The sequence below is a fragment of the Ptychodera flava genome, chromosome 6 (assembly GCF_041260155.1).
Source record: "Ptychodera flava strain L36383 chromosome 6, AS_Pfla_20210202, whole genome shotgun sequence".
Lineage (NCBI taxonomy): Eukaryota > Metazoa > Hemichordata > Enteropneusta > Ptychoderidae > Ptychodera > Ptychodera flava.
In genome coordinates this window covers 16,885,945-16,908,942 of record NC_091933.1, presented here as the reverse complement: position 1 = coordinate 16,908,942, position 22,998 = coordinate 16,885,945, and the positions used below count along the sequence as shown (strand labels likewise).

The 22,998-nt window shown below is 37.3% G+C and overlaps 2 protein-coding genes across 4 annotated transcripts; one reads left to right on the top strand and one right to left on the bottom strand.

The window, feature by feature from the left end:
• Positions 1–5,773: 5,773 nt before the first annotated feature.
• Positions 5,774–9,042, bottom strand: LOC139134991 (NADH dehydrogenase [ubiquinone] 1 beta subcomplex subunit 11, mitochondrial-like). Its single transcript, XM_070702140.1, has 4 exons — positions 8,844–9,042; positions 8,240–8,297; positions 6,877–7,007; positions 5,774–6,396 (listed from the first exon to the last, which is right to left on the bottom strand). The coding sequence occupies exons 1-4, from the start codon at positions 9,005–9,007 to the stop codon at positions 6,258–6,260; spliced, it is 492 nt and encodes a 163-aa protein (XP_070558241.1). The 5' UTR covers positions 9,008–9,042; the 3' UTR covers positions 5,774–6,257.
• Positions 9,043–9,269: 227 nt separating this feature from the next.
• On the top strand, positions 9,270–22,664 carry LOC139134990 (ATR-interacting protein-like). Of its 3 annotated transcripts, none has more exons than XM_070702137.1 (14): positions 9,270–9,420; positions 9,530–10,439; positions 11,142–11,312; positions 11,995–12,304; positions 12,944–13,063; positions 13,680–13,857; positions 14,176–14,743; positions 15,357–15,583; positions 18,099–18,241; positions 18,404–18,492; positions 19,056–19,142; positions 19,667–19,752; positions 20,271–20,431; positions 20,795–22,664. In XM_070702137.1, the coding sequence occupies exons 1-14, from the start codon at positions 9,386–9,388 to the stop codon at positions 20,890–20,892; spliced, it is 3,183 nt and encodes a 1,060-aa protein (XP_070558238.1). In that variant the 5' UTR covers positions 9,270–9,385; the 3' UTR covers positions 20,893–22,664. The 3 variants fall into 3 exon arrangements, with proteins under 3 accessions (XP_070558238.1, XP_070558240.1, XP_070558237.1); XM_070702139.1 differs by having other exon boundaries at positions 9,302–9,360; XM_070702136.1 differs by having other exon boundaries at positions 9,346–10,439.
• Positions 22,665–22,998: the final 334 nt, after the last annotated feature.

Genomic DNA, 22,998 nt, shown 5'->3' with positions numbered 1-22,998 from the left:
TTTTTTAATCGTAAAGTAAAATTAAGAATAGAAATGTTATCAGAAAGAAATCTGCAACGATTACATATCAAAGGGACTTGTTGGTAAATTCTAGTAATTTGTATGTATGTGTGTGGATTTAATCTAATATGGGCCTGCTATTGTGCACATCACAGATCTTTGATATATCTTCAACTAAACATAATCTTTGTAGTAATAGCCCATCAGGAACGCCATTAGTATTGTACTAAAATTGATATCCTTTGTAATACAGGCTGTAATATACACCGAGTTGTAGTGATTGTAGTACTTTAAACAAGGTTATTTGAAGCAATGATGCGATTACTATCTATGATGCATCAATCTATTTATACATACCCTTTTCGGAGCACTAAGTTCTGGTAGCACAACGCAATATAATAAAGACCCATTGGAATCACTATTAAATGGTTCTCATTTGACGATCATCAGTGAACTGAATGTCAGCTCAGAAAATTATGTAAAATTTACTTTACTTCCTTGGTTTTGAAATGAAATTGCATATTATGAGTTTCTCTAAAAGTGTTACTATCTTTCCTTACAATAGTGTTGTCTCTTAGTTGTGATGTCACATTTGTATAGCTGCAGTGGTGTACTTACTTTCAAACTGAAATTTTCGTGAAGATAATTTTTGTCAACAAAGACAATGAGAACCAGTCTTTAACCTTCACAACATTGCCTAAAGCAGACTTCAATCAGTGTATATGTATTGGCATTTACTGCAGTTGATGTAACTTTAAAGACATCAACAATTTGTAATGGTTTAGGTCTGACTATAAACTCAGTAACGGGCTGCTACAGACCCTAGACAGCCACCTAATCTTGAAATAATTCTTACAAATGTGAACTTTACCATATTAAGAGACTGTTCAGGATGGCTTCAACCATCCTGACCCAGAAGCTTATTGTATGTCTCTCTGTGTGTATGTGTGTCTGACAGCATTACTGGTAAACTGATTAACACAGACATGCCCACTGTCTCAGGCACTACCGGTACTGGGATTTTTCCTCTACAGATGACATGGTGACATCTATGCAGTGTGTGGCCATCTCAAAACTGTCACCAGGGTGGTTATATGGATTCATACATGCTGAAACTGTCTGGTTGGAAGATGTACCAACCATGTATGATTAATGTAAATACCCCCCAACTATGCAGACAAGATAGATGTAAACTTTCATCCAGGTCACAGAGAGGTCACGTCAATGCAACCATGTATCATTATGACAGGAGCTTGTCCCCTGTGACTTTGTTGTGTCAAATGTAAGCTCCTATGCTGTGGACCATGTGTACATGTGTTGTTTAAATGTGACATCTGTGAAAATAACATCAGTTTCGTGTGACATCAGGAACAGATTTAAAAAAAAAATTGTTTAGGAAGCCCTAAATGGACTGGTATTGTTCTGTAGATTAAAAAATTTTGATGAATTTGTTGAGGCACCTGAAATTGTATCTCAGAATTTCTCATAAAAATAATCAAACAACGCTGTTGTACATGCACTTTCAATATGGATGGAAGTAGAGAAGACAGTGGAATTTTGAAGAGAAGTAAAGTTAGTTTCTGGTAACTTCTCAAATAACAAATTGACGATTACACATATATACACCAGCTGTAAATTGTTTTGCAAATTGTGGCAATGTCTTCCATGCTCAACTCTGCTTGAACCACCTGATTTACTTTCCAGTTAGCCAATTCTATATGGATCTAACGTCATACAGTTTTGGTTTGATTTTGTTGTAATTGATTGAGGATAAAGGTAATATTTATTTTAACCAGTTAGTGATCCTTCTGAAAGAAAGATATGACATCGTGCTGTTTTATAACTACTGGATCAGTTTATGAAAGATTATTGCAATCACTTCCCAAAATCCACCAGTTAAATTGCTATAATTATCCTGATCTGTCAAAAGGGAGATTGTAAACTTGGCAAACTACAACCTTCCTAATCAATGGTTGAGTGCTCTATACATTTACACATGTAGCTCAAAAGAGCTACCAGTCATGCGTACATGTTCATCACATTTAAAGTCTGTAGGTTCCAGGTAAACATACACAAAAAGTGCAAAATCTACTTATTAACCCTTTTCCTGCCAAGTCCATATTTCACCACCAGGTCAAGATGGTTAAAATTAATGAAACACAACGTATTCCATATGATGTATTTTAACATAATACTGTACATTTGAAGGCTGTTGAAAACATAATACTGTAAAGTTGATTTTTGGGGACAAAAGATGCTATAACATACCAAGCCAAGTGGGTGAAAATACGTCATGTTTTGGCTCAATACCACTTTTTACTGACTTGGCTGATGGAGAAGTGACACTGTCTGGCAGGAAAAGGGTTAAAGATACCATTCAGACCTTGCAAGTTAGTCAAGTCAGAATAATAAACAACCTGAAGTGAATGATAGGGTGTACAAGGTAACCATATTCTGCAAATACAGGTGTGTGTGTGTGTGTGTGTGTGTGTGTGTATGTGTGAATGTGTATATATATAGAGAGAGAGAGAGAGAGAGAGAGAGAGAGCACCATTTGATGAACCTTAGAGGATTATAACATCCTCTAACTAAATTAATGTGAGTCATATGCATGTAGACTTTTCAATTTTTGTTTTTCCAGCGAGTCTTTTGATCCTGTGAGTTTAAAAAACCAAAATAAAATTATGCAGCATGTCGTACTGCAACATTTTATAATATATACCTAGGATGATAAACAAACTGATAAGTTGGGGGGGGAGGGGAGGGGGCTAGGAAAGATATTGCATTTGCCTTGGCTTTATTCGCGTTCCATTCAGTGATGATAAAACACCCAGAGACGGCAGGGTATTGTGACATACTTTATAATGATGTGACATTCATGACCTTGAGTTTGAATAGGGTGTGATTAGACCTACAAGGGGTGTTTAATTCTCTATTCTTGCCTTTTGGAAAGATGCACGTTCTGGAGCACTTCAATTTGCAATTTACAAAAAAAGCTGTTAATGTTTGAAATGGTGGCCGTGAGATGTCAACGACAGAAAGATACTTTCATACTTTCAAGAAGGGGTTACATAACGTAGAATTGAACCTCACTGTCAGGTTTCAAGTAGAATATTGTCAATCAGATTTAGCTTCTTGACAAAACACCACACTAGACTGTAATTGTCTGGATTCAGTAGAAAACAATGAATGCAAGTAAAATTTCATTTAGAATCACTTTTTCACCGTGACCTAGCGTGAAGGTTACCCTCATGAAAATCCGATGAGCCACAAGCTTTAGCCGCTGTTCAATAATGATATTTCTCATGGGGAAAAATTGTGGAAAAAACATCACAATAAGTTCTAATCTGTACAGGCATAACCTTCAGTCTTCTGTTATTGGCCATGTGACAAAAAGTAATTTTCCTTTATCTGTTCATTTTGCAATGGCATGGTGTATAATAGGAAGCATTCTAGGTAATAAATAAATTTTGAGTTGAAGACAAAATTTGGAATAGAAACATGCAGCAAAAGTGAATCACTGTATGCTGCATGAGCACTGCGAATTTGTTCAATCAGTTTTAAACATACCTCTATCCTATAATATAACAAGTGGCATGTCCAGTGATTTTTCCCTTGTCTGCTTTTTTACTTTTATCATGCAGCGTAAGTCACAGCATAGGTCTAGCATCTATCCTAGCCATTAGAGTTGTACCAACCCCAACATGGTAGTTTGGGGTTTGCTGAACCAAAACACGATACACATTGACTTTCCATTTCAAAAGAAAGAACAAATTCCCTGATTATCATGTGCCAAAATTTTCAACCGCATCAAGTTGCAGCAACCATGTTATTTTTTAATGGTGGACAGGAAAATGGTATTGCAACTCACAAGTTTTATTGTCGCAATACATGTCCAAAAGAGTTAATGTTCACCTTCATGATCATTGCAACACCTTTGTAACATGACTATCAATTTGAAAGTGAATGCAACTGAGTCCCAGATCACTTAATGTCCTCTTCTCAATTACTATAACACTGTAACGCTTACATAAATACCAAGCTGATGGCTATCTAAAGACCAAGCTGATACAGAAAGTGACTCTTTTGATGGTGCAAGTGTTAATGGTTCTTAATGTAATGGGGTGACTTCCATTGTAGTGTTTAAATAGGCACAGTCCCTGGGTATACAAACGTCTATTGTGCGGATGATCCAATGAGAATACAGGTGGTGAGGTACATGTGTAAGGTGTGTTGGCTTTCACTGCATTCAGTGTAGGGAATAGCTGTGCTTGAATTGAATAGGATATCAAGAGCCAGATAAAAAGAATATGAATGTAGGTGATTAATAAACTGGGTAGACACTAATTTTTGCATTTTGAATGTGACATCATAAATGTCACTATGTAACTGCATGAGAAATGGAAATATCAATTTGTCAAAAATCTGCAATTATCAAAAGCATGAAAAAAAATACCTTTTTCTTGGTTAGTTTCACCAAACCTGTTATTGTATAAGCTTCATTAAAAGGTTAACAATGAATATCAAGCATGCAGATGGCCATCCAGAATTTTTGCAGACTGTTTTTCCAGGGAACAAAAGTTCTTTTTATAGACACTGTCAAAACATGCCAGAGGGGGTAAGACAAGCAGACTTAGTCAAAAGTTCTGACGCCATTTAGCGCATGGTTTGTCCTGGCTAAACAGACGATGTAGCTGGAATATGTGGCTTACATTTGTGGTATTCACACTTTGTAGAGTATGTTAGCTCAAAGATGTTTACTTGTCACACGGGACTCTCCCCTTGTAGCCTTATGGTGGCTCTCTTTTAACGTTAGACTTCTTTTCCATGAGGGAACTACTCATATGTTCTCAAAGTCAGACCTGTTGATTATCTCTGGCTCACAAACACATTGCTTCACCCACAGTGTCTCCAGGGGTGTGGAGGGGGCTGTGCTTCACCCAAGGAATGGGCTTTCACCGCTGTGTTCATAATCAGATCAGGCATTTAAACAGATCCTCACTGAGAAAACAGTGGGGAAGTTCTTCAAATGTTGAGAAAGAAGATCTTTCTTCCACTTGAAGAAGTAAGCCAGGGCACACTACATTAGGGTATGCCATTTCAGACCATTACATACTATCAAAGATATTTTCATCACTGTAGGAAAGTGGGATAAAGAAACATCTTGCAAAATCTCTAAACAAAGATACTCTCTTGTGATCATCATAACGGGTTACAATTTTCATGAACAGAATTGCACAGCCAGAATATCAGCAGCTTGATGACGTGCATTAAAGTCAATGGGGAGAAAGGAATTCAGATTATAACCACAGAGGGCGCTGTTAAGACTTCTCAGTTTGGGGGGACATCAAGGCTCAATGAAGTTCAGCATCTGAGCACTCTTTCATGCAGCAATGTGTGTGCTCTACTAAACGTTGTACAGAGCTGTGAAAAAACAGGAAATTTATCCATGACATCTATGGAATCATGAGAACACAGCTTCCCTCTAATGACCAACTAAAGGTGGTATGTGAATAAATGCAATGTCTATGAATAATTTTCAATGGTGGCATGATTTTCTTGATTTTCCTAGAATCAGTGTCTCAAAAATTTAATCCAATTTGTTCATAAAGTTTCTAGATTCCAATGACTTCTAGTCATGTACAGGAAAGCCATGTTAAAAATCAACAGAATGAAGATTTTTTTTGCAAATTCATATTATCAGGGCTAACATATTCCAAGCATGCGCTTATGACGAGTTTTTTTCCTCTTTGCACTGAGACCACAAATCAAATTGATTATTTCAAACCTGCCTTTATTTCATGTTGTGAAACAGGAAGCATTTTCTTTCTCAAAACACTCTACTTCTAGATCCAAAGCACTGCATACCAACAGAACTTGAAGTACTTCGTGATTTTATTTAGGAACATGAATGAAAGCCATAACACGTCTGTCAATTAGAATTCTGCATTATATGAATACAAAGTCTAAAATTACCTGGTTGGTTAAGGGGGGGGGGGGAAATAGCTGCATCAGCTGGGACAGAAAATGCCCTAACGTAATTAGTAGCTGAACTTTCCAAAATTTCTACACAATGCAGCGATTGGCAAGTACCGGTAATTCAAATGTGTTTTCACATACAATGCCTCCATTGAAGTACCAAAAGAGAGCCCAGGCATCAGCCGTAGGATATAAAGTCCTAATCCAACTTGAGAGATTTACACACACACAGTCTTTATATTACAAGTCAACATTCTATCATGCCTTGATCTATTACTTCATTCAAGTTCTTCATCTTCTGCTGGTAGGATGATGTTGCTGGGGTCTATGTAGTTTGGATCGATCAACGGTAAACCAGCGGCTTCCCTTTCTGCAAGTACTATATGTGCCTCCTTTTCTGCCCACAATCTGCCCGTCCTGTCATCATGGAATGATTGAGATTGGGAGAAAAAAAAATTCAAGTCAGTTTGTTGCATTTGATATCAGATTACCTGCCTGCTATGTAGATTATAGGTAGTTACTAATTAACCCTTTCACAGTGGAATTTTGGAACAATCCTACCATTTCTGAGGGCAACTTGGACATTACTTGATGATTATAGGGATAATGGAGTTAAACAACAACCTCATGGGAATTCAAATCCATTGCCAAATGGTCTAATTCTCATGCACTACCATGAAGATCAGAGATTAGAGGGGTGGGGGTTGTCCTTTAATAATATGGCTGTGCATGTGGGAGCAATATGGTGGGTCTGAATTGACTTATGGCAACAAGGCAGATCATCAAAAGTTTCTTGCAATGAGAATGATTGAAATAAAATTTAATATTATCTGGGATAAATAAATAGCAACTGTCCTTTTTGTTTACATGTAGAGATTTGTTGATAATAATACTTACGTGTCTGGCATATAATGCATAAAAAGAGTTCCAAATACAAGCACTATTGAGACAGTGAAGAAGAAAGTTACTCTGTTGGTCATTGTGTCGAGGGCTGGATCTGTCTCTGACCAGCCATGAGATACCCAGTTCTTGAGATGAAAAGGAAAACGCAGGAGTTACAATTGTTTCAAGATACAAGACAACAATGAAAAAAGGTTGAGCACATTTCAATTGCATGTAGATGCCAAACTTATAAGTGAACCTTCTGTTCTGCTATATATATACTCCAGCATGAGAAAGCTCATTTTTTCTGCCATGGTTACACCATAAAATTTTGTGGGGTGACCATGTGTTTACCTACAGGTAAATGTCTCCATAGCATAAAGAACGTATTGTAAGATTTGAGGTAAGTTACTATCGTCTCTATTTAATGAGTGATTATCTCAAGATTTGCACAATTAAACAGTAGTCATGGATACTCTTTGCATTAATTAATACACATATTTTACACTTCAAGTATGAAATGACATAGACTGAAATATTCAGCAGTGTTTGGGGTCTCTGCCAAGTGACAAAGGACTACAAAATTCCAATGATGAAATTGTCGGCACACTGATCACATGATGACTTTAATTGCATTCAAGGAAGGTTTACACCAACAGAAAATTGACTACTACTACAATCTTTCTCTCTCCTTTCACAACTTTGAGAGAGGTCGGTTATGATCCATAATTAGCCAGTGTGTCCAGTAGAGACACTTGCACTGATTTTGTGTACTGTGGTACACTTAAAGGGCCAGTAGCTGTAACTTTGGATGACTTTTCACTATTTTGTTGATAATATCAACTACAGTTTTTTTTTAATCTACTCCAATAGGCATGTTGAGATATACAGTCCTGTCAACTCAACCTGTACACGTGTAGACTGCATAGTTATGGTTGACAAGTGAATTCTGATCTGGATAAGAATTCAAACATAGAACAACAACAGTGTATTTAGATGCAGTGTTAACGAGCTAAAAGTATGTCTTTCAACATGCTTTGGAGAGTAGAGCAAGAAACCGATTTGACACTGAAAACAAAAACGGTGCAAAAATAATCGAAAGTTACAGATACATGTAATGGCCCTTTATAAGCCCTGCTATCAATAATTATGTATTGTAACACTGGTTACAAACCAACCATCCTTGCTGCCGAGTCTCAATTTTTTATACACCCAGCATGTACTTTGGTTACCAAGTCAAACCATGGGTGTACAAAAATGGATCAATTTTTTTTACACCCATGGTCAAACATAGGATACTAGGAAATACAGACTGCTGCAAAGCCTTAACTATAGGCCTGACAAGTAGCTTGTTCAAAATTGTCAGGTGGTAACTTACTGGATCATTCACATCGTCTGTTGGTTCTCGTTCTCCTTGTTTGATTATTTCCTCAACCCTGTGAAAAAATAGGGTAAACATTTGTAACTTGATGTTATTGTTCAAATACGTGTATTATGTGATTTATTGTAATTTTATTTTACATATAACTTGTCAAATTGTCACTTATGATCTATTATTCAAATCGTTCTCAGTGTAATTATTATGTCGCTTTATTTTCCTCTCATTTTCCTGGACTGATGAACTGTATTACTATTGAATATCCGTTTACACCAAATAATGTCAATGTAAAACTGGACATATCTGTGTGACTGAAATATTGCATTGATGATGTTGGACTGAAGGGTCATGACCTCAGGAATGAGCACAGAAATTACAATATTGACAAGGCAATCTCCTCATATTAGTATAAGTATCATCGACGACGAAGGAAAGAAAGTACCTTGCATGCTGCTAACCATTACAATAACCATTACAATGCAACTTCTTCAACAATGTAAATTTCAACAATTGCAGGACCTCGTACGTGCAATGCAGAGTAGGTTTGTAAGTTGTTGAACTGGTTGAAGTTTATAAGATCCACATGAACTATACTTTGACTTACCGAGCAGGATCAATTTCTGTAGCTTTGCCGACAACGAATTCGGATTTTTTAGTTTCCGAAGTCGAACTGAAAACCACTGGCTGGTACACCACTGGTCTTAAATGTCGTGCATTTCTCGAAATTTGCGGGACTAGGAGACGAGTTACTCTACAGAGGGACGCCATTTTGAATCCCTTCCCGACCTTGTCGGGAGTTATGATTATACGTAGGGGTATTTAACACTCCCACTTATGTTTTGTTTCTTTACTTAAACATTAAGGCAGTAGAAAATACAGAAATATGATGGAAAAGAATTGATACCCCTAAAATCTGCTTTCTTATCATTAAATGCAGAGCTATACAAAAAGAAGGCACCCTAAAAGTCGGCTACTCCCCTATAAAATAATCAAGTCTCCATCGTGGTCTTTCTCGCCAGAAACGATGAATTGCGAGAATTGTACAGAGGTGGCGCTGGATCCGAAACGACGTGCCGACGTCGTGTACCTTGTTTGTACTGCAGATTCTCAACCGTGTGAAGGTTAGTCTGCTAGTGCGATGCGGTTATGTGGATTTCATTTTGTTGTAATGAAATACAAAGGTAGGCGTTTATTCGTCGCATGATTGTAAAGCATTACGAATTACCAGGATTATTAGCCCATGTCCGTGTGGAGTGAAGCCTGCCGTAACTCATCTTTCACTGCTTCCAGTTCCAGTCTACCACTACCAGTTTGTCAAAAACATCAACTTGCAATCCCAGTTATGAATCCGTTATTTTCCGGACCCGGTGCGAAAACGAAACGATCGCCTTTCTATGCGTCTGCAAAGAACGAATCTGGTCCAAAACAAACAAATGTCAACTTGACCCATCATGGTGGAAGTACAGATATTGGAGAAGCAATTTTGCCAGCTCCCAGCAAGAAGCCGAGGATGTCGTTGGAACCTGACCCATTTGACGATTTTCCGGACGACGATTTCACTGAGGGAGATTTCGAAGCCATGGAATTGATAGCATCACAAGCGATGAACCAGAATGATGACAACATGGCAGGCCCAAGTGACAAACCGACGACAGCGGAAAGTGTTTATAAACATAATCTCACACAAATAAACAAACCGATAAGCAGCACGTTTGCAGCGAGTGCCAGCACTTCCGGTTTAACACATCAAAGTCAAAACAAGACATTAAAGCAAAGCAATGTGAACTACATTTCAAGCGGAAAACTTCAACCACAAAAAGGAAAACAGAAATTAGCAACTTCATCAAAACAGGAGACAGTGACCCACGGAAAGCTGGCAACGACACCTTTAACAGCTGCCAGTTCCTCCAAATTTCCCAGTTATCAGTCAAATATCGACTCTGCTGGTGCGCAGCAGACCGGTGGATCTAAGGACATCAAAACAAGCCTTTTGCCCGAATCAAAAAATTCTGGCCACCAGAGTGGACAGTTTATGAAAAAGTTTGGTGAGACTGCCGGAAATTTGCAGACACCTCAATTAGGATCTAAAGCTAAGGATGCATCAGCTGTACCTATAGGTCAGGATGGTAGAGTGTCACCATCAATGGTACAACAAGAACTTGATAAACTGAAAACAGAGTGTGCTAATTACAAGAAACAGGTAACTCAACTATCCCTGAAATTGTTTGTAAAATTTAGTTCTGCACCGAGCAATATCTTTTTCTTTCATGATGTTGGCTTGTTTGTATTAATGTGCCATAGTACAATTGGATCAGCACTGAACAAGGATTTACTTTATTGGTGACAAAATTTTGGAGAGCGTAGAATTGAAATGATGTACATGATATCATACCAGTATATTGATGGTGCAAATACAGCGATCTGATTGGTCCAGACGTGAACGGAACCATGGTATATTCGCAATATACCTCAGCTGGTACACACGTGAGCGCTCAGCTAGAGTAAAAATCCTATTTTGACGTTCTATGCTAGAATTTCAATATACTGTTACTATATAATAACAATAGAGCACAACCAGCGACGGCATACCATTCAATTTTAATCAGTTCACTTCATATCTGCACTAGCTATCGCTTGTGTGTATATGTCATGAACTGGATCGTAAATCAATAAGCAAGTGTAGTGTATAAGGCTTGCAAATATCCTGCTTAGTGTGTAGACATTACGTTACACAAAAAATCTTGTGTTTTGTAATAACAAATGTTGTAATATTGATACACCCACAAGAATAATACACAAAACAATGAAATAACCTATGCTGCAGCCACTGTCCCTTCTCAATGATTCATTAGGGTTAAACTATTGCTTGTCATCGATATTGAATTGTTTCCATGGTATTCAGTTGACAAGTCTACAGGAGGAAAGGTACAAGACAGATGGAGAAATTAAAATTTTGAGAGAAAAAGTACAGCAGACTAACAGTGAACTGAACAAAGTACAAACAGAAAAATTCAATATCGGTGAAGAATTGAAAAGGGAGCAATTAAAGAAAGAAAAGGAAGCTTCAAAACAGGTATGTTTTGAGTTTTTGATGTTTGTGTGCTGTAATATGTACTCAAGGGTTACTTGCTATCTCTGTGTGTGAGAGAGAGTGGTATATTACTGGCTGGAAAGTTGCATTTGACTTCAGTGAAAAATTTCTCAATTGTAGTAAAATTTCATACAAAGATTGGTTAGGTTGCCTTTGACATGAAACAATGATGTGGTTAATGGTAATGTAATTTTGATAACAGTTTGAACTTTCTGTTCATTATATGTAAGGTGGCATTCTGCCAACTTTTCAATTCATTTGTAATTTTACATCTCATCTGGCTATTGCATGTAGACTTCTATTGTACTTTCCCAAGCTGAGGCCAAACTACCCTCAGTGTACACTAACATATTTTGATGTTTGAAAATGTGTACTGTACTGTGAGAGCAATGATAAATACTATAGATGTTTTCTGTACTTGTGAAACATGCGCCATGTATTATCAAATAGATGTATTCAAGGTTCAAGAGGGCACAAATGAATAGAGCTATAGAAAAGGACATAAAATGACACATTCTTACTCATTTCACTAGTTGACAACCAAAGTGATCATGTTAGTGGAACAACTGTGATTATCTGCAGGTTAGAATCATGCAGTATCCACAGCAATAATAAGATTTGTCATTTCCTTTGATTTTAACGTTAATGATTTATCTTATAATAGGTTGAAAATATGAAAACCCAGCTGCAGTTTAAGGAAATGGAAATTGTCGATATTCAGAACAAGTATAAGAGTCTGGAGAGAAAGCTAAAAGTCTATGAGAACTCTTCCAATGGCACACCTAAGAACAGCCCTCACAAACAGCACGGAAGTCACCACAACAGGACAGGTCACCAATCCGCCACTTCCCCAGGCAAACCAAACAACCCTTTCCCAACCAGGCGGTCATTCCTGTCACACAGTGGTCCAAGCACACCACCTAGGTCACCCAAACTGCAGTCTTTACAGGCAGAAAGTCCACTGGCCCACAAAGGTGAATAGAAACAAAAAGCAATAGCTACCAGCAAAGATATAGTGATCAGGACATTTGTCAAGAATGTGAATTTCAGTTTTGTTTTGAGAGTATTTCTACAATGATATAAGTAACCAACTGAATCTTTTAATTACCATTATTGCTATAGACAAAATAAGTCTGCTGTTTCAAATATTAGGAAAAACCATAGACAGTAGAGGGGCCAGTTCCGTAGACCTCACAGCCCCTCGATGGCTACACACTGTGGCTGGTGTAGCCTAGCTCAGTGAATGCTGGTTTTGCCAACTCACTGAGTGGACTTCACCATCTTGTGCTTAGCCAGGCCACACTAGTGTGAATCCAGTGAGAGGGGCTGTGAAAGAGTCTAACCACTCAACTGTCTATGCAGAATGCCAACCTTATCTTTTACAAACATTAAAAGCTGTTCATTATCCATTTTTTTCAGCGCCACCCAAATTGACTTTGTTTCATTCCAATGACAAAAATCTTAAAAATAAGACAACGATAAAACACACCAAAATTTATTTAGTTATTGGCTAACAACATTCAGCACCAATGACAAAAAATCACACAGAGTTAGCACATAAGAGCAATGTAGTAGTCTGATAATAGATGTCTTCCTGGTTTTCTTGACGATAGGACCAAGGTCTCCAGGCCAAGTTTCCAGTCCCAGAAGGAAAGATAGTGGAGCCTTCACTCTTGAAGCCAGGCAAAAGAAACTACCTGCTTCGGGCAAGATAAATACATGTTCCAAGAGAGGTAAGCAAGAAGTAAAACTTTTTGTATCTCTTTGATAGTTCGGGTGCTGTAGTAGAGGAGAATGGATTCTTTCTAAGGTGTATATAAATGTGACTTCAGGTAATGATTGCATCTTAAGGTAGTATGCGCCTCGAAAGTGAAAGACTTAAACTTGTGCTCAAATTTTCCTTAAGGAATCTTTCAACCATTCTCTTCAAAAATCGAGAATATAAATTGGGGTCACCGTGCAAATTTTTGTACTAGAAAACAGATAACCCAAGATTTACCGATATTTAAAATTCAAAATGGCCACCATCCCTGTGTTTACTCTATGAAGAAACATAAAATTTTCGAATTTTGAAACATAAGCCAGTGAAAAGTTTTCTTACACCAAGAGCTTTAAAATGAACCCAAACAAGCGGTATATCAGAAAAGAATTGTAAAAGATTGTTAGTCCGAATATCTGTCCCCTAGGTGCATTCTACTTTACTGTACATATTTCTGATAAAAGAGCTATAATATCCCTCTGAGAATGTATAGGGTTATTCATGCTGCCCCAGTGATTTTTTATGACATTGTTAGTAATGGCAGTTGTTGTGTCTGTCAGTGATTATTACCTGTGCTTTGTGTCTTTCAGGACTTTGTAGTTCACCACAGCTAGTTAGCAAGCTATTGAGTATCGATCAAAATTCCAGTTACAACAGTGAACCCCCGAATCAAGGACTGGTTACCTTGTTACAGCTGCCAGCAGTGAATTCTACCCATCATGCAGCTGCAGAGGAGTATGGGATAGCAGGTGCTCTCAAAACTAATAGGTACAGTAAATAAGTTGAGTTTTTGGTGTGAATAATATGTATCAGCAATTTAGGATAAATGTGTTTCAGTTTTAGATTTACATGTATTTTGTGATGATTGCACAGTTTACCACAAGGACTGTACCGAAGGAAAACATGTGAACCTCTCCATTCTAACAGTGTAAATTTTCATCATCTTCAACATGTATTATTGAAATTAAATACACAGCTGATGAACACTCTTAAATTGCCCAGAAGAGTAGAGGCATGCTATTGTTTTCTTTATCATATGGTGTTTTCAAAAATGGACTTAAAATCCATGTTTATGATTATACACAGGAGTGCAATGGTGTCTTCACCAGAAAGATGGTCTCCGTTCAGAATGACAAGCGATGAAAATCACAGAGCAGCTTTGAAGACGCTGTCATCGCTGTTGTCCAAGTCACAGACTACTGTCAACTCTAGCCCAGGCAAAGCAAATCTTGAACTGTGTAGTCAGTCAAGTTCAATAGGTCTTTTGCCAGTGATCCAGGACCATCTTTTCAAGTACATTGATATGCTTCACAGCAAGGCAGATTCAGGCGTGCCTTCCACATTCTCAGGGAGCACTGCCAGCAGAACTCTAGAGAGTAGCACAGCCGATGCAGGGTCAACCAGGTCACTGGAGTATGACCAGTGGGTGTTCGGCCAAACTGAGAAAGCCACTTTGAATGCACTTGCTGTCCTGCAGAGGTTGATTTGCAATAGTTGTTGTGTCAGGACAGCTCTGCTGAAAAGCAGTCCGGATCAAAGCGGTGGCAGTGTACCAACACACAGTGGATTTGCCAGGAGGAGAGACGTTCACGGCCATGAAGCAAACATCAGCATCATGGAAATTGACCCATCAGCTCCCCTTATACCAGAAACAGTAGGTACCCAGATGCCAGTGTGTAGATTCCTATTAAGCCCCATCCCTTATTGTACAATTGTATCGAGGTGTACATGTGTGTGAGTGATATTTCAGATATATCACTTCTGATGAGAAACTTTAACATGATAATATCATAATTGAAAAGCACACATAGAATTATGCGAGTTTCGAACAAATTTGTAAATCAAGTTTCCAAACATTTTACAGTTTTTGAGATTGTACTCTTTCATTTTACTCTGTCTGCTTTAGAGTGAATTCAGAATTTGGATTGGTGCCTTTATCAGTAGCATTATATCATTTAGTTGTTTTTGTTGTTGTGTAATTATTCAAGTGTCCTATATGGACTTGCCCTTTTATATGCAAATACAAGAAATTATCTCCAATTATTGGTTGCCATATCAAACCCAGTTGGTTTATAAGACACAAAATAATACTTAATAAAAGAAAAAACAGCATTTTCAAAAAGACTTGTGAAGTCTTTTTGAAAATGTACTTTGCTTTGTCATTGTGAAATCTTATCATTAGATTCAGTCACTTCCAATGTGAACCTTGTTCATATAAAAGAGCATCCGCAAATTCAAAGTACAAACTTTGAAATTCTCATTTGCAGCAGGCTGCCACACAACTTGTAAGAAAGCACAGACTTGCCACAGACAGAAAGCCCAGTGATCGTTCACCGTGTCTTTTGACTGATGTTCCAGTCAACAGTATACTGACAAAGGTGTTGAGGATAGCATCCATACACAACATGTATGGTCAAAGCAGCTCAATGCTACAGGCAACACTTGATGTGTTGATGGCTCTTGCAGAAAATTCTGAACCGTCTGGTCTGGACAGGTGAGCCCAATTCATTCTCATCAATCTTTTAAAGTGTTTCCCATGCAAGTTGAAAAGCATGATGACATAGATGTCGTTTTATTCCTTACTTTCCTGACAAACAAAGCTGTATTTTTTCATCTCTATTAAACAGGACAGGACATTTGTTTCGCACTCGGGTACCCTTTTCGGCCTTCAGGATCACAACAATTGTCGAAGTACTGTTTTACACATAAGGTTTGCCTCAAAAGTCCCAAATTTTACCAACAGGTAACATTTTAATCTCACTGTAGAGATGGGAATGTATGGGTATGTCTGATTTTCATTCAGATGTCACATATTATGTTCCATTTAAACTCTTTCACCCCTAGTTTCCATGTGAAGAGATCCATCATTGCCATAGAAAATGACGGGATTGGGCCAAACCATTGTGCAATATGTGTAAGACTACACATTGTCATTTTTAGCTACTATAGACTATAGTCTATAGAAGCTATTGGGATGGGTATCGTCAGTCTGTATGTATGTATGTCCGTTTGTGAGGCGTCCGTCCACTCAAATATCTTGAGAACCGTAGTACTTACTGATTTGATATTTGTTGTGTAGATGAAAAATGATTTTGAGAAACTATTTTTTTAATTTTTTGATATTGTTGAAAATAGGCAAATTAATACCAAAAAAGGCGTTTTTGGTAAAAATCTTCTTCTTCATAACCGCTGGTCAGACAGCTTTGTTATTTGGTATACAGGTCCCTAGGGACAACCCAACTTAGATTTGTTCAAATTGTGATGAAATATGCAAATCTGTATTTTTAAGGAATTTTTTTTGTCATTTTTGATCAAAATTTGACTTACATTGTATGTAATTCTTGTACTGTATAAACCCTATCAATTCACCCAGAAAAAAATAATTAATATGATTTTAAATAATTGAATTAATTAGAAAATCATCAAAGCCAAAATAATTTTAGTGTAGAATTATCAGAAAGTTCAACTTTTTTTGACAGTTCATAGTGAAATGCTTACCATCTTGGAGGATTAAAACATGTAAAGGCAACTTTCCTGAATCCCAACTTTGACATTTCTGAACCAGTCATTTATTGTGCCATGTATGTTATCTAAAAGAAATTGCTCAAAATAGTTGTCATGATAGGGTGGTCAAATAAATAGAGATAGAGAAAAGTTCTAATTTCCATTTATGGTTGACTTGGTAAGGATAAAATAAAATTACTTTTTGAGGAAAAAAATAGAGTGGTCAATTAAAAGAGTGGTCAAAGTGATAGGGTTTTTATGGTAAAGCTGGGCTGTAAGATTCCTCATGTGCTATTTATAGCAATTATGCAATCTGTGTAAACATGCAATGAAAGTGTTACATGATGCTTTGATGACCTTGAACTTCTTAAGTTTCAAACATTTGTCTCTTCAGTGTGCTTTCTTTGAGTACGTACAGTCTCAACTTATTCAACAGAACTTACTTACAATGTTAATTTGAAAGTTAAAATGTGCTTGGTTAATAGGATGAAAATACTGATAAAAAGATATGTATGTATGTATGTATGTATGTATGTATGTATATATGTATGTATGTCCGTTTGTGAGGCGTCCGTCTACTCAAATATCTTGAAAACTGCAGTACTTACTGATTTGATGTTTGTTGTGTGGATAAAATATATGATTTTGAGAAACTTTTTTAATTTTTGATATTGTTGAAAATATGCAAATTAGCACCAAAAAAGGCGTTTTTGGTAGAAAATCTTCTTCTTCATAACCACTGGTCAGACAGCTTTATTATTTGGTATACAGGTCCCTGGGGATAACCCAACTTAGTTTGTTAAAATTATGATGAAATATACAAATCTGTATTTTTACGGAAGTTTTTTTCCGTTTTTGGTCAGGCCATCCTGAAATGAGCTATCAAATATATCCATCTTCTTCATCAATACATGTGTCACAAAGGTTGTTCTCTACATAACACAGCAGAGCTCTGTCAACTGTTGAGTCGCTTGTTTTTTCAAACCCGCTTGTCAGACAGCTTTAATATTTGGTTTACAGGTCCCTAGGATGACCTTAGTGAGAAAATTTCATACCGTCAGGAAATACTTAATTTTGTATCCATGTCTATAGTAGCTTCAGGGACTTTGGCCCTATGTTTATCATATTTTAGCTTTAACCATTGATTTGCAGCTGACTTATGCTCTGTGATACCGTAATCTTACTTTCCAATTGAAATGTTATTCTCACCTTTGCTGTTCCTTTAGCATTGTTTCTCTCAGTGGGTTACACCCGTATTTTGAATGGATCATGGAACAAACAAAACCACATACCTGAAGCATATAATGAAATTAATATGAATGTTTTTATCCACATGTATTTGTAGGTACCTCTATAGTTTCTTCAGCATTTGTTTTTCCTTTAAACATTAAAGTGGTCAAAGTGCAACATTTTATTCCAGAGTAGGCCCTCTGTGGAGAAATTTTAGCAGTAAGTCAGTACAGTTACATTATTATCTATGATTTTGTCATTCCTTGTGCATGTAGGTTACAAGCGCTTCTCACGGATGGGACCGTTCAGAACTGTCTGGCATCAGACAACAGTTACAGCATTGTGTCAACCGCTGTTTCCGTCTTGAACGTCACTGTGTGTAGCAGAGCCATAGCCCAGAGTCTCTGCAATCAGTCAGGTAAGGGAAATTTCACAGTGATTGTCTTGTCATGGAAGGAAAATTTTGTGAAAGCATCATGGATGAAATGCAATCAGAATGACAAGACTCCAATCATTGGCCACGGCCATCTCAGGTAGCTCTCAGTACAGTGCATTTCTCATGGAATTTTACATTTTACAGAATCCTGTACATTACTCAGACTATATCAGCTTTGTGCAAAAGGAGTGGATGAGGCAAGTGAACAACAGTGGACAGCACTTCAGATCAAGGTAGGCATCCGTTCTAAACTGTTAAGTTTGCAAACTTCATTGACAGCTATGGAAACTAAACTGTGACCAATTATTACAACTCACTGGTCTCACAACCTTCAGCTTTACAAGATTAAATTTTCTCTCCATTCTCACCACACTTAGTCCAACTTCACCATTGAAAACACTGGGATCACAAGCAAGTTATGAAAGTGAAGTTAATAATCAGACTACAGTTTCCATGGATTCAGTTAATTGGCTAGTCAATAGTTTAGTCATGGACGCTCTCCTAAAAAGCTAAGAGGAAATTGTTGGCTAGGTCTCGTGTTGCATAGAAATGGAAATAGCTATTGCCATGTGCATTATCATGGTCTAAATGTAATGATGCTAGTAAATTTTGATATGTCTCACTAGCTCAAATTGAAGACAAAAAGTGCCTCACTGTATTGGTATTACAATAGACAGTAGAGTGGGAAGACCCTCTACTGCCTAATTGTTTTACAAATCACCTTGCAAGTTTTCTTCATTGTGCTAATGTCTAATGTATTGGTGTTATTTTCTTTTTTTATCTCTTCTTTTGTCAGATCCTTCAGTTCTTCGCAACACTGTTTTCCTGTCACCATGGAACTGTTTCTTTGCTGGTAGAAAGTGACTGTGACTGCAGTGTGGAGGTAAATCTTTAAAAAAGGAAACTACATTCTGCTGTATATTTGTTGCTATCTATCAATGGTGGGAAATTGGCCAAGTCCATAGTGGTAATGTTTCACATTGCCTGATAACTCTTCCATGACATGTAGGAGGTTCTTACCCAGTATTTTTAGAATCCAAATAAAGTGGATGATGTCTCTAAAACTGTCCATTGGCATAGAGAAGTTTGAACTGATATCAGGCAAACCGGTTTTTAGGGTGTACGAGTACCGAATTCAGATTTATGAGAAGAAGCATCTGATAGGAAAGCGTGTCACTCATAAATCTAAATTTGCTTATGAATTTCTAGCTAGTTATCATCATACAATGTGATACTGGGCCCACCATAGTACAAAGAGGGGCACAGATATTTCTCTTGTATGGAAATTGAATGAAGTGTTTTTAATTAAGTGTGTGCTCTTTTCTTCGTATATTTTGAAATTACAAATTATAGATTCACTATTCATTTTCTTTAATTTCCAATTTATGAATTTCTGTTCCACCACAGGTTGTGAAAGCCTTGATTACAATGCTTCATAACGAGTATAAGGTACTCTGTACTCAGACCTTGGATGATCAACTTACTTCACTCAGGTATGTTATGAATGATACCGTTCATTTAGTTGTAGGTACCAAGGAATTTTGTTCTGTATTAGTTCAAATATTTGAAGGTATTTGCTCACCTACTAGTAAATGGATAATAGCTGTTCGCTGATTTTTACTTGGTTGGCCATGCAAGACAATATTTTGCTGCCACTGCTGTGCAGTGCTACTGATGCATTACTGTTTAGTAAAATGGCCGACATGTCCCTTCTTTCCATGTGGAAAATATGCAAATTTGGAGTTTACTTTTAAGCAGATTTTTTTAAAGAAAAGAGGGAGGATTTTCTTGAGTAGACTCTGTATATCAAAATAAATTCAAAGGAAATACCTGTGACTCTTGTCCTGTCTGCGTACTGACATACCATCCATCGTGAACCTTACCTATTCCTTTTTTGTGTTACTTCATCTCAATGATAACCTGACACGTAAACTCCAAGATCCAGACTGAGTGCGGTATCTCCTACCATTGATGCCATAATCTCACCATTCCATCCTTTCATTTTATTCAGCTTACAAGTTTTAAGGCAGGGAATGGTGTTGCTGCATTATCTGTGCATCTATGACAGATTGTTTGTGTCGCATCGTTTGGAGGTGGAGTTGTACTATGTGAAAGTTGTTTCAGCAATGAGCGCTGTATACAAGGAGTTACCGGACATCACAGAACATGAAGGTATGTGTCTGCCGGCACTGATTATTTCATTACAATGTAGTAATGGTATCCTGATTTCTGTCCACTGCATCATCTAGTTCAAGGTCAAGACTGCAAAGATATGCTGTTTGATATAAAAAAGCATGTTGCAGGATTGCCATAAAGGTGGATGGTATACTTTATAGAAGTATGTGTGACTGGATTTTTGAATTGGACTTGTGTACTGTATGTACCTATCATGGCGGATTGTAATTTCAACAAAGGCTTGGGTTTCAGGTATTTATCTGTACTGGTTTGATAAAATCCCATTGTATTCTCTCTGTGAAAATTTAAACATATATCCTGTTTCTCACCTCTTTCTGCTATTTTATGTTCCATCTTTAGTCACGGTGATCCAGGAACTCTGGGATTTTGAGCAGCCGGACGAGATGTGGTCGCCGGATGGTGAAGATGAAGATGAGACGCAAATGGAAACAGATTAGGTGCAGCTACTGTACTGCTACAGACAACAATCTTTTATTTCTGTTTGAAATAGTTTTTCATCCAGAAGTACTTATGCAGTTTACTGTTATTTTTCTACCAGTTGTTAAGCCATCATGCAGTTGCTGAATCAGGTATATGAATTACACGGCAATGATTTGACTTTGTTATGCATTGTAGTTCCATAATGAAGAAAATGCCTTTGGAATGTTGAATCTTCTGGTCGGTCAGAGCCAGGTCTCCACGGGCAAGTAAGAACTACTGAATTAGTAAGAAAAAACTGATGTCTGAAATTTTCTGTCCTGCCGTTGCTCTCAGAAAATGATAATCTGTGGCACCTTTTGTGCAACAATATTATCACATCAGGGTTTTTAGGATCTCCTACGTACACTTTGCAGTTGCAATGTAAGGGTGTTATGGATGAAATCCCACCAAGATGTACCTGTACATGACTGCTATCACGTATTCCAAGGCAGGAAATTGGACACAGAAATCTCTCAGTGCAGACAGCATTATGTCCATTGATTCTGATATTATATGAAAGCAATATTTTACCTCATCATGGCTGTTCAAGTCTTCCAATAGAATAATCCATGAAACTTTCATGTAGCATCCTTACTGTAACAGTCGAAAACAGCAAATAGGATAATTACTTCACCTTTTGTTTTCTCAACAGTTTTTTGCTATGTTCAATATGTCTCTTCCTGAGTTAAATATCTTTCATTTACTCAGTAGAGAGGAAGTGCTGCTACAGTAAGATGAAACAGTCAAACCGCACGTATAGGCTCACTAACAGCTGTATGTTTTCACCATTATTGTCATGATTTTAACCGTGCAACAAAAGTTTGCTCACAATGCAAGTAATCTTGGGTTCAAGAAAATCAGGCTGCCACTCTTAAACTTCATTGAAAATGTAGACATTATATGTAAGCTCAGTAAGAACAACTATGCAAAGAGGGATGACAAAATGGCCCTCACTTTGATAAAACTATTGTGCAACAAAGCTGTGTCTTGGAAATGGCCTAAACAAAATGACAGTTAAGTTTGAAAATTCAAAAGATGTTCTCCATGTTGGCATCAATGATACATCACTCTTTAATGTCAAATCAACAGGTACTGTGACCTAATTCTGTTACCTACGGGAGATTCATTGTACAGTGTAAGTTTTGATATGATTGGATGCAGAATCCAATGTCCTGGGGTGCTATTGGATATTATTTGACCTGTGACCTCACCTGTTTTAAGTAAACACTAGGAAAACCTGACACAATCTGCACAATCCAATTTTACTACAACATACCAAAACAGTGTATTTTTGACATTTCTCAGAAAATTCAAGATGATGTGTGAAATGATGTCGTTCACAAAATACTGGGATGTATGACCACATTCAAAGTATACCTGCCAGCTGGGTGTATTGTATGCTTGTGTATGCACAGGTCCACTATACAGCAATGTACTCTGATGTCAATTCTGTATTTAGGAATCGTTCAGCTTATTATGTTCAAATGGAACAAGTAGAAAAGACGTAACTGAGGACTTTACAGTAAGATATTATGCTTTCATGAAAATGAAAATAATGCCACAAGACCCGGCAGCTTTAGGGTTAAATTCCTTTCTCTCAAAATGATTCTTGTTGTCTGATTTGATACATTCTTTTCCATATTGTGACAATGTTAAAACATTTCTTTTTTGCTCATATGTAGGTTCTAACTCAGAAATTGATAGAAATGCCCTTGAACATGCACTAATGTAAATAAAAGTTTGTATTATGGAGGTGTGTGTTAACTTCTCATACCTACAAACATGATGAATGTGTTAGGGGTGCTCACGACTGAATGTGGTACATGCCATTGATCTCAAATCACCAGATTTTATTTCAGGTGGAACAGGGGCCCATGTATGTCTTTCATGAAGATTTGATACCCACACAATCATGTTACCATGGTGTTTGATGTCTTTCGAGGCTTTCTGTATTCAGACCTCTCTATCCAAGCAATGTTGTTTTGAACATTTTTCGATTTTAATGTAAAATGCATTCCAAAGATTCACGCTGCCTTGAGAAGATACATGTTGGCCATCACACTAACCCCGGAAACTCCCTAGAG